The sequence below is a fragment of the Leucoraja erinacea genome, chromosome 17, assembly GCF_028641065.1.
Source record: "Leucoraja erinacea ecotype New England chromosome 17, Leri_hhj_1, whole genome shotgun sequence".
NCBI lineage: Eukaryota > Metazoa > Chordata > Chondrichthyes > Rajiformes > Rajidae > Leucoraja > Leucoraja erinaceus.
Window position 1 is genome coordinate 20,448,966 of NC_073393.1, and position 12,487 is coordinate 20,461,452.

Sequence of the window (12,487 nt, forward strand, 5' to 3'; positions counted from 1 at the left end):
CATCACACGATGGAACGTTCACCAAGTGCTTGTGCTCCTGCAAAGGCATTTGTAAATGAATCCATTCCGATTGGACATATGTGAACATTGGGCATTGTGACATCACACGATGGAACGTTCACCAGGGGCTGGGGCTGGTGCTGCTTCTATGGGTGAGAAGCCAGTTTATTTTTGAAATATTGGGGGGGAGGGGGGGGGGGGATTTGATTAAAAACGTGTACTTAAACACGATGAAATGTAATGAGGAGCGGATACTTAGAAAGAAAAGTGAAATCTCTACCGAAATGGAAACGATGTCGGCGATTCTGCGTCTGGTTTCGGAGTTGCAGGGGATCAAAGGAAGAAAGGCAATCGACAGCCGTCCATGTAAATGGATCCATTCCGATTGGACATCTGCGAGTATTGGCCATTGTGATTGGACATCTGCGAGCATTGGGCATTGTGACATCACACGATGGAAACGAATTAAAAGGCAGAAAGGCAGCCGGACGGCAGCCGGTCGGATGGCACAAGAGTTTTATATATTGATAGATAGATAGATAGATAGATGTATTGGTCCGCTTCCAGATCCGATCACCATCTCTATAACTTTTCACAGGGATGGAGTCAGTGAGCGTAGACTGAACTCCCCTCTTCCCCCCTCCCACTCCATCCCTCCTTCTCCACTCCCCCCTAGCCTTCTCCCCTCCCCCCACTTCTTCCCTTCCCTCATCTTCCTCCCTTCTCCCCGCTCCACTCTTCTTCCCCTTATCCACTACCCCCTCCCCTCACATCCCCTTCTCCCCCTCTCTCTACCTTCTCCCATTCTCAACCCCCCACAAGACAAGTTTGAAACCAATTTGCAAGGTTGCATTGAATTCCATGCATTATAACCTTCCAGACTAGCTAACCATATGGGACATTGACAAAAACCTTGCTAAAGTTGAGTACATATGAATTTCCTTTCTTCCCATCTATTTTGTTGCAGCTCTTTCATTTTTTAATCTGTACTTTCTCTGTGGCTGTAACACTATTGTGCAGGGAGGAACAGTAGATGCTGGTTTACATCAAAGATAGACACAGCGGGACTCAACCCAACTTTTCAAATAAGCAAGGCAACTTTAGCATTCTCAAACCAACTTTTCAATTAGGCAAGGCATTCTCAAATCAACCTTTCAATTAGGCAAGGCATTCTCAAACCAACTTTTCAATTTGGCAAGGCAACTTTAATTAGGCAAGGCAACTTTTATTAGGCACGGCAATTTTAATTAGGCAACACAGCTTTAGCATTTCCAAACCAATGGCAACACAGCTTCAGCATTTTCAAACCAAAGGCAACACTGCTTTATCATTTCCAAACCAATGCAGCTTTAGCATTTCCAAACTATATTTTCAAACCACATTAAGGGCACTGACAGGTCAGTAAAACCACTCACAGTTTAGTAGACATGTGTTCAGTGTTATTCACAGCTCAGACTGAGAGACTTGACCCTCTCGCTCTGCCATCAGACTGAGAGGCGTGACCCTCTCGCTCCGCCATCAGACTGACTGAGGCACTCAACACCTCCGGATTTTATAGTCCCTCCGGAAGGGGCGTGGCCTTCAGGAGAGAGAATCTCAACCTTTTTTAAACATGCTCTTATTTTTCATCGATGGGAAAAATCCTCTTGTCCTGCGCAGCGGAGGGGGACTGAGTAAAATGGCCAAAAATCACAGCCGTAAGTGGCAGAGTTTTTCTAAAATCAATACACAGAACAGGAAGTGGTCAAGATCAGACTTTTAGTAATATAGATATTGTACAGTTTGTTTAACAGCTGAGAAGCTGTTCTTGAATCTGTTGATATACGTTTTCAAGCTTTTATATCCTTTTGGTCATTACCAGCATGCTGTGCAAGCTGTGAAGCACCCCCATTGGACGCTTTGTACAATGCATCTGTAGAAATTGGCAAGAGGCACTGGAGACATGCCAAACTTCATTAGCCTTCTCAGGAAAGTAGAGGCTTTGGTGCACTTTCTTGGCTCTAGTGTTATGGTGGTTGGACCAGGACAAATCATTGGTGATAATTATAGCTGCATTAGGAGTTGATGACAGCCTCAATAATTATCCACATCCTGTTCAATGACACCCATTTGTGTTTCACAAAGCCCACTGTGCTCCATACGACATCACTGCCTTGACCTCTGGAACGATGCTTGCTGACTTTAGTTTTACTGGGACTCTTTGATATCTCACTTGATGTCAATGCCAGACACACCTCCATATTTGGATCAAGTCTATACTTGGTGCCCCGACAAAACCCATCTTAAGCTACCACACATGACTAAGTGTAGTGACTGGTAAGTACTCGGTCAGATTGAATTTCCCATGCCTTTTGCAAAGGATATTTGGCAATTTCCACATTAATGGTCAGATGGTCTGTTACAACTGCACGGAAACTGCACTGCTTGGCTTGAGGCAGATCACGTTCCAGGGCCCAGGCCTTCAGTACTGCAGCAATTGCTGATGGGTCCTTTGAGTTTACTGTATCCAGTGCTCTCAGTCATTCTTTACATGAAACGGAGTGAATGTTGGGAGGAAACTTTGATCTAATACTTAGATTGTGCGAATGCTTAAGCCGTGTCTATTGGATATTGTTTGCTGCTGTGCAATATGCAGCTTGGCCCAAGCTGCAGCTTCAACAGCTGGCATTGCATAGAATTTAGGTATGTTTAGTGTTGTTCTCGGGCTACCATTCTGCACTCATCATTGGGCAAACGTTGACACCTGGCAATGGAAGAGTGTGGGATATCCTGAGCAATGGGGTTTGAAATTGTGGTGGTGATCGTGATCATTGCTGATGCAACAGAATGCCTCAAGAATGTACTGTTTCAATCTGCCGTTTATATTCTCATGATCATGATTTGAGTATGCCAAACTATACAATAGAGCCTGGGACTTTGCTTTCCAAGGACGATGTTGAGTTCACATCTACTAATGTTATCAGGGTCATAATGTATTTGCCACAAGCAGACTGAGGATGAGATCAAGTACGTTTACCTCTTGTGTACAAAGATAGACGGGACAGGCAGCATCTCTGGAGAGAAGGAATGGGTGACGTTTCAGGTCGAGACCCTTCTTCAGATGTTTGAAGAAGGATCCGAAACATCACCCATTCCTTCTCTCCAGAGATGCTGCCTGTCTGGCTGAGTTATTCCAGCATTTTGTGTCTACCTTCGATTTAAACCAGCATCTGCAGTTCTTCCTTATACTGTACCTCTTGTGTTACTCCACCGATGCAATCTGAATGCCATGTTAAAGGTAGTGCTATCAAAAGCTCATGTTTCAGGTCAAGGACCTGGTCAAAGACCTTTGTCAGAACTGGCAAATAGAAAATAAACTGCAGAGGGTTGGGGAGGGATGGATAAGACAGGACAAAGAAATATGGGAGTGGATGCAGCCTTGACTATCATGGTGAAAAGTGACAAGCCATCTGTTGCATGTTTTCATAAATGGCCATAAATTAGTCAAACAATTTCCTTTTCCTCTAATTGTTTGAAGTGTTTTGGTATAATATCTCTAATATTAACTTCTAACTTTTCTCTGGGATAGAGAAAGCTAATTGGCCTGTACTTTCCCATTTACATTCCCCTTCTTGAACAAACATATTTCTATTGCTCTTTTCCAATGTAATAGAACTTTCCCTGAATCTAGGAAATTTTGGAATATTAAAGCAGGTGGCTGCTACTTTGAGGGGTTCAGCCCTTGAGGTCGCTGGACTTGTTAGTGGGCAGATCCAACTATTTGCTCAATATCACAGTGTGAAATTTTCCAGGTTTATCCGTCTCTTCTTAATAGACAGAGTTAGAGAGAATCACTCCCTTTGGCCCATCAAGTCCACATTAACCACCCATTTACACAAATCCTGTATTAATTCCTGTTTTTATATTCATCACATTCTCTTCCACTCCCCCCAGATTCTACCACTTATTGACATACTCGAGACAATGTACAGTGGCCAAGTAACCTTTTAACCCATATGTTTTTGTGAAGTAAGAAATCAGAACTTCTATGGTCACAGGGAGAATGTGTAAATTCCACATGTTGGAAGTTGGGATTGAACAGGGGTCAGTGGTGATATGAAGTGGCAGTTATAACATCTACACCACAGATTTCAATCTATTTCTTATATCCTCTATAGTAAAGAAAGAAGCAAATTACCTTATGGAAAACAAGACAATGGTAGTTGAATTAATTCTCAAGGTTCACTTCTACATGACTATATTCTGCACTGTATTATATTCTGCATTTTAGTATGTTTCTGTTTGCACTACCCATTATAGTTGTGAGTGGCTTGATTGCACTCAGGTGCAGTATGATTTGACTGGATAGCACACAGACAAAGCTTTGCACAGTATCTCAGTACACATGACATGAATAGTTCAAACATCAATGGAATGTGTCCTTGTATATTTCTAGCCAAGTTTATCTCAGAATCATACAGCATGAAAACAGACCCTTTGGCCCACGTCGTCCACACCGACCAAGGTGCCTAACTGCACTAGTCCCACTTGTGCTTGGGCCATATCCTATCCATGTTGAAAGGTGGCACAGTGGTACAGCTGCTACCTCACAGCGCCAGACCTGGATTCAATCCTGACCTTGGATGATATTTATGTGGAGTTTGTATGTTCTTGCTGTAACCGTGTGGATTTCTCCAGTCCTCCCACATCCAAAGACATGTAGGTTTGTAGATTAATTGGCTTCTGTAAAATTGCCTCTAGTGTACAGGATGTAAAAGTGGGATAATGCAGAACTAGTATATGGGTTTGGTCGTGGTAAGCCGAAGGGCCCGTTTCCATGTGGTATGTCTCTAAATTCTCTCTCTCGAAACTCCTATACCTGTCCACGTGTTTTTAGAAAATGCTGTAATTTTATCCACCTCTTCCACTTCTTATGACAGCTCAATCTTTATACCCACCGCCCACCTGTTTGAAACAGTTGGCCCCTTTAAATCTTTCCCATCACCTTAAATCTATGATCTCTAGTTTTAAACTCCCCTACCCTGGGAAGAAAGAATGCGCCCCACTACCTTATCGATGCACCTCATGACTTTTATACAGCTCCCTAAGGTCATTCCTCAGCCTCCTTCACTCAAGAAAAAAGTCCCACCCTATCCAGTCTCTCTTTATAACTCAAACTCATTAGTCCTGGCAACATCCTTGTTAATGTTTTCTGTACCCTTGCCCCCTTACCCCCATCCCGTTTGTGGATTTCATTCTTATTTTTCCTAATTTATTCTTTTTGTTTTAAAAAATATATAATTATCCCACCTTCTCATCTGCCAACTGTGTAATTATATGTTTTGAGCTTTTATAGTCATTCATGAATGATGGATACTCCCCTTGATCTTCTCTTTTATTGCAAGAATTTATTCTCTGTGGGTACATTATCAGAGTGGGACGGATGGAGAATGGAACAACATCTCTAAGGTATTGAGGCTTTGACACAGTATGGCACAGAACCAGAGACCACTGAGATGAAACAAGCAGGATGCGGTGTGAATGGTAGTTTTCAAGTATTCTATAATCAATTGACAGTGGCTTGCCTACATAATACAAGCATGTCACAATGGGAAGACAATGACTAACAAATAATGGATCTACACAGTAGTCTGGTTACTTTAAAGTGACAAAATAGGACCAACCATGGCCCAACCAAAATGGGCCCAGACCAACTCTTATCTGCCTGCACACAATCCTCGTTGTCAATTCATTGCATACCGTCATTTTATTTCACTAAAATTATACAGTATCGTAACTCAGGAATTACTATTGTGTAATCAATGTACAAGATGTGACCCTTTGAATGCAAAATATATAAAGCAGTTGAAAATAACTGTCCACAGCAGTCAAACTAGAGATTTGGGTTTACTAACATCTGGGCTTAATTGCTCAGTTAATGCAAGCAAGATAAACTGCAGACTTGAACCATTGAGAACATGTGCATGTGGTGTGCTAGTGTGCTAGTGGGCTGGGAAAGCACTCACTCGCTCTGATGCTAAAGTGACACATCTCAGTCACGGGCTCTACACCCAAGCCCATTTCAATAGATGGCCGCTCAAGCTGGAACCACAGTCCAATTGTCTGCAAGGGGAATGTGCATGTGGGGGATGAGTATAGGCTCTAAAGCCCACTGCAGTGGTCCAACTAGACAGTTACACTGTTCCAGTCCACACAGTTTGGTACAACGTACTGTATCATACTTATTTGTACAATGAGCTTTCAAGAAGGCCAAGTAAGACCTGTATTTATGGTAAAACAGTAGAACTATTGTATATAGTTGTTACTCGTGTATCTTAGATTTAAATAGTAAATATCTCTGAGGTGCAGCTGTTGATAATGACAGCATTCCCTCTGAACTAGTATATAGGTTTTGTAGGCACTGCATAAATAGGGCAAACACCAACATGAATACGTAAACCATGAAATAGAAATGTTGCTGGATGAAGGGGAATACATGTGCACCACTGGTATTACCGATGAACACGTGTGTAAACAAATTGACAAAAGAAGGCTACTTGGAGTCAGTTGAGAAACTTCACAAGGAAGGTGCTTACCTTACAGGAGGTGGGGATCTCTGCTTTGGTTTCTCTTTCTCTCGTTCTCGGTCTTTCTGTACTTTCTCTTTCTCTTCGCGCTTGGCTCGTTCTCGTTCCCATTCCTCTTTTCTTCGTTGCCGTTCTTTGTCACGTTCACGCTCTCTGTCCCTCTCTCGCTCTCGTATCCTGTTTCCGCGTTCTCTTTCTCTTTCCCTTTCCCTCTCGCGCTGCTCTCGATGTCTGTCTCGCTCTCTTTCTCGTTCCCTTTCTCTCTCCCGTTCCCTCTCCCTTTCCTAGCACAGAAAGGAAAAGAAACTCTTCACTGTCAACCTTCAAAGCAGCATTAAAACTCTTGTACTCCAAACTGGACCAGTAACTGGCAAAGCAAGTGACCCAGTGAAGGTGGAGAGGCAGCTACAAATTCAATGTTAAATGTTAATCTCTGTTGCAAGCCAGATTATTTTTGTTCGGCCCAACTAATGATGTACAATGTAGGTACTCATCAACAGGGCCACAATTGAACTTAATGATTTGGAAAGAGTTAAAGGACATGCCTCTATGACGGGTGGTGCCACAAGCCTGCAGTCTTGCCAGCAGCTGTTCGCCCTTTCGATTTTTGTTTTTTAGTGTGGGGGATGGGGCGGGGAAGGGGGAATCTGTTTTTTAGTCACTTACCTCGGTGGAATGCGACATTTGTCCTAGTCGCATTTTCGCCCTCCCTTGCGACCCAACAGCTTGGATTGGTGCAGCCTCTCCCGGAGTTTGGCCCAGAGCTTCAGCAGCGGGCTCAGCGCGGACTTTCCATCGTGGAGCTGGGTGATCCCTTGCCGGGGATCGCCAGAAGAAGAGCTCTTACCGCTGGCCCCGCGGGCTACAACATCCTGAAGCCGCGGTCTGCGGAGCTTCTAGCCGTGGGCATGGCGTGGACTTTCCAACGCGGAGACTGGGATCCCTTGCCGGGGATCACCGGAAAAGAGCTCCGACCGCCGGCCTGCAGTCTATAACCATGAAGCCACGGCCTCCGGTAGGAAGCAGCCGATTCGGGACCTCCAAGGCGCGGAGTGTCCGTCCGTCCCGAGTTCGGAGCTTCGAGCATTCCGATGAGAGGGCCGGTACATCGAGCTGTCCCTAGCGGAGACTGTGGAGGGTTCATGGCCCCGACCATGGATGAACAAAGGAGGAGGACTGACTGACTGAAAGTTATTGCCTTCCACCACAGTGAAGAATGTTGATTCTACTGTGGTGGATGTTCATGTTGTACTTTATTGAGTATTGTGTTCCTTTTGATTGTGTGGCTGCATGGTAAATCAAATTCCACTGTACCTTAATTGGTGCATGTGGCAATAAATGTGAACTTGAACTGGAACTCTAAGAAAAGAGACAGCCTTCTGAGAGGGTGGGGTAGAAAAAGCTGATGAAATGGTAGATTGTTTCATTTCACATCAGTCATGCACAGATGACTGATTTGTCAAAAATTGTCATATTTTCCATTTCTAGATGATATGCGACAATGGAGCACGAGAGTGCCATTAATGTTGCACAATAGGGAGGGGCAGGTGAGTCGTCCACTCCTGAGAAAATACCAAATTCACTGAAAATTAAGGGAAAACCCAAAACATTTAAAGTGACCATTGAAAGAGTGAATGACAATCTGTGCGAGAAGTCAGAGGATGTAGTCGAGGTCTTAATACTTCTCATTTGCTTTTCCCAAAGACATCACTCATTATTGGACCTGGGTGACGTTCCGGAAGACTGGAGGGTGGCTCATGTTGTGCCTCTATTTAGGAAGGGCTGTAAGGAAAAGCCTAGAAATTATAGATCAACGAGCCTAGCATCAGTGGTAGGGGCTGATTAGAGATAGTCAGCGTGGTTTTGTACATGGGAGATTGTGCTTACGAATCTGATTTGAATTTTTTGATGAAGTAACCAAAAAGGTTGATGAAGGCAAAGCTAAACTTGAGGGTCTGAGCTGTAGGGAAGGCTGGGCAGGTTAGGGCTATTCCTTGGAGCGTAGGAGGCTGAAGGTTGATCTAATAGTGTATATCTTGAAGGGAAATAGATATGGTGAATGCAATCTTTTACTCAGTCAAGAACCAGAAGATATAGGTTTATGAAGAGATTTAATAGGAACCCGAAGGGTAGCTTTAATCACACAGAGGATGATGGGTATATGGAACAAGAGGAGTTAGTTAAGGCATGTACTATAACAACATAGTAGGCCAAACGCAGGCAGGTGGGACCAGTGTAGATGGGGCAACTTGGTTGTCATGGGCAAGTTGGGCCGAATGGCCTGGTTTCATGCTGTATGTCTCCATGGCATAATAACTGGAGAATCCATCCATGCTCATTTACTCCCCTATGATTATTTGAGCGAACTTAATTAACCTGTCAATGGATCTTTAGGCTGTTGGAGTTAACTAAAGCACCCATGAATTCCATGTTGTGATGGAGAGAATGTTTACACTTGTCACAAACAGCCCCAGCCTCATTATTGAGTCCAAGTTTAGTTAAGGCAAGGAAAGAAGGGCATGAATTTCACTTTCACTCTGAAGAATAATCCTCCGTTTACAGTTGCAGTTATGAGAAAGTTTTCTCAAGTGCTGTGCATCGCACTTCTAGGGTGGTTAGAGTGAGATAAAGTCTTGTGGCCCTATTCTCCATAAGCCCTCTTGTGGCCCCCTTCTCCGTTTTTCCTTCCAATATTTAATATGTAAAAGAATATGTGTGTTTATGATTGTGTTTATGGTTTGTTTGGCTGTTTGTTTGTCTTTTTGCACAAAGTCCGCGAGCATTGCCACTTTTCATTTCACTGCACATCTCATATGTGTATGTGACGAATAAACTTGACTTGACTTGCAATCTACATTACAAGCGTTAATTCACATAATCTCATTCAGAAGTGTAAAGTTATCTTTTTGCTGTGTTACTCACGTAACTTACATTAATGGATAAGTTTAAAAAGCTGGCATCCTTTTGTCTCCTTTTCATCTCTAGCTTTTGAACACCCATCTGTCAAACAAACCCCGCCCCCTCACCTGCAGCCACCTATCACTTCGTAGGTTTCCCCACTAACTCCAACACGTTGTTCTGCCCTCATCTCATCTGTTCACTTCAGCAAGATTTCACTGTCAGTTATTTTGAAATTTTCGTTGCGATTGTGAACGTAAGAGCAGGAAATAGCTCAAGCTGTAATACATTCAATGACGTAATTTCTCAAATTGCTTACCCTATAGTGAAAGTCTGCCTCAGTCCATTGCACCCGGAAGTTCTCATACTGTCCACCACGCCAGTATCGCTCAGCTTCATGCTCGTAGTATGGAGTTATATAAGGATCAGGTCTAAGGGCCAAGACAGAAAAACAAATTATCAAGCTGCAGCTTCCATTCTACAATGCACAACAAAGGAGATCTTACAGTATGCTGGAATATATTAAAGTATTTCCCTCAATGGCAACTTCGGATGCTCTGTGATTATGTCAGTCTTCCACCATTCATCTGTGCACGATTAGATTAACAATACCAGCACATGCTGGGCATCATTTAGATCCTCCCTCAATAACGGCTCACAAACATTTTCCCATCAAATGATGATCAAGAATGGGAATCCAAACTGGTCATCTTAGAATCATGCAGCACGGAAAAAGACCCACCGGCCCAATTTGCCCACGTCGACCAACATGCCCCATCTGTACTAGTCCCACCTGCCTGCGTTAGGCCCATGTCCCTCTAAAGTTATCCTAACCATGTACCTGTCCAAATGTTTTTTAAATGTTGCCATTGTACCTACCTCAAAACTACCTCTGCCGGCAGCACATTCCACAGTTGCCCCTCAGATTCCTATTAAATCTTTCTCCCCTTATTTTAAACCCGTGTCCTCTGGTTCTTGATTCCCCTACTCTGGGTAAAATTACCCAGTGCATTGACCTTATCTATTCCTCTCAAGATATACGCGATAAGACCACCCCTCATCCTCCTACACTCCAAGGAATAAAGTCTCAGCCTGCTCAACCTCTCCCCAGAGCTCAGGGCCTAAAGTATGGCAACATCCTTGTAAATCTTCTCTGCACCCGTTGCAGTTTGACCAGGGCCAGCTTTAGGAGGTGCTGGTAAGGGGGGGGGGTGTGTGGGGGTAGGTAGGGGGGGGTGTGGGGGTGTGTGTGTGTGGGGTGTGTGTGTGTGTGTGGGGGGGGTGTGTGGGTGTGTGTGTGTGTGTGTGTGTGTGTGTGTGTGTGTGTGTGTGTGTGTGTGTGTGTGTGTGTGTGTGTGTGTGTGTGTGTGTGTGTGTGTGTGTGTGTGTTAGTTGTCTGTGCGTGATGTGTGTGTTTAGTTGTCTGTGCGTGATGTGTGTGTGGGAGGGAAGGAGAGAAGAGAGTAAGAAGAGAAAAGAGTGAGGGAATGAGAGAAAGAAGGGAGGGAGGGAAGGAGAAAAGGGAGGGAGGAAAGGAGAGAAGGGAAAAGACAGAGAGGAAGGAAAGAATGGCAGGGAGGGAAGGAGAGAAGGGGGAAGAGAGAGAGGAAGGCGGGAGGGAAGGAGAGAAGGGAGGGAGAGAAGGGAGGGAAAGGGGAGGATAGAAGGGGAGGAGAGAAGGGGAGGAGAGAAGGGAGGGAGAGGGCCGGCGGCAGGAGTGGATGCTGGGGTCCGGGAGGACGGGCGTGAGTGAGGCCGAGGTTTGTAAGAGTTGCTCCAACCCCCGGCCTGGCCCTCCCTGTATTGTTCACCGCGTCTTCCCGGGGAGAGATAGGGGTGGAGCCGGGGTTGTGTGCGTGAAGCTCGGCGACTGGAGTGGCGGGAGCACTGCCACCTCCCCCTTCCCCATTCCCCCGCCCACCCCCCCTCCCCGTCTATCCCTTTCTTTCCCCTCCACCCCTCTCTCCCCCCCTCCACCCGGGGTAGATCTACCTGAGCCGAGAGTAGATTACTCTGGCGCGGGGGCCCCCCTTAGGCACAGGGCCCAATTGGGAGCAATCGGTCCAATCGTCTTAAGGCCGGCCCTGAATTTGACAACATCTTTCCAATAAGAACAGAACACAATACTCTAAATGTGGCCTCATCAACATCTTGTATAACTGCAACATGTCCTCCCAACTTCCATGCTCAATTTAGGCTGAGAACCTGAGGCGGCTGTCACTCTACTCAACAACGTACCTCGGTGACTGCCAATCACCAACCCCCCCCCCCCCCCCCCCCCCCCCCCCCGACACTTATTATTTTTTTTAATTCAATTCGTTTGCTATGTCGCTCTTCAAGGGAGATGCTAAATGCATTTCGTTGTCTCTGTACTGTACACTGACAATGACAATTACATTGAATCTGAATCTGAATCTGAATCTGAGATTTCAGTGCTGCTGGAGTGAGCACAGAGGAATTTGGTAGCTTTCCCCATGTGGGAATCCAAGGCAATAGTTCACAAAAGTCTTTATCACATGGCAATGTGATAAAGATAAATTTATTTACTAAAGCATTCAACACAAAATAAAGCAGCCTTGCCAGGGCCCCTGTCGCAACACATTCTCCACCAGTGATATCAGCAGCATGCCTGTGCAAGGCATGTGTAGTTTCGGTTGAAGTGGCGAGGAGTGATGGCAAAATAATACAGCATTTGTGAGGAAAGTAACAGGGCAGAAGAGTTGGAAGAATCTGGTAGATCTGTCCAACCAATGCTCGTGTTAGCTCTTGTAAAAAAGTAACTCCATCGGAACTCGAGTACGAGGCCAGCGGACAGTTTGAGTAATGCTGGCCCATTTATTTATCAACACGCTACCTGAAGAAGATAATTGCTTACTGGTTGGTCAGTGGATTAGATTTGCTTCGAGCATCAAGCTTCTGGCATTTTTTTTAATTCATTCATGACATGGTGAGATGAGCGCCAAGGTCCGTACTAAGTGTCCATTTCTAACCAATTTAAGTTGTTAGTGTAGTATCTTCTTTAA

The 12,487-nt window shown here is 44.8% G+C and overlaps 1 protein-coding gene across 8 annotated transcripts in view; it reads right to left on the minus strand.

Moving 5' to 3' along the window:
* zc3h18 (zinc finger CCCH-type containing 18) overlaps positions 1-12,487 on the minus strand; it is a 119,720-nt gene that overhangs the window by 71,702 nt on the left and 35,531 nt on the right. For all 8 annotated transcript variants that reach the window (XM_055648772.1, XM_055648774.1, XM_055648778.1 and 5 more), the window contains 2 exons: positions 9,784-9,895; positions 6,576-6,850 (listed from right to left, as the gene is read on the minus strand). In XM_055648772.1, the coding sequence (XP_055504747.1) occupies positions 6,576-6,850; positions 9,784-9,895 (387 nt within the window). The remainder of the gene's footprint in view (positions 1-6,575; positions 6,851-9,783; positions 9,896-12,487) is intronic.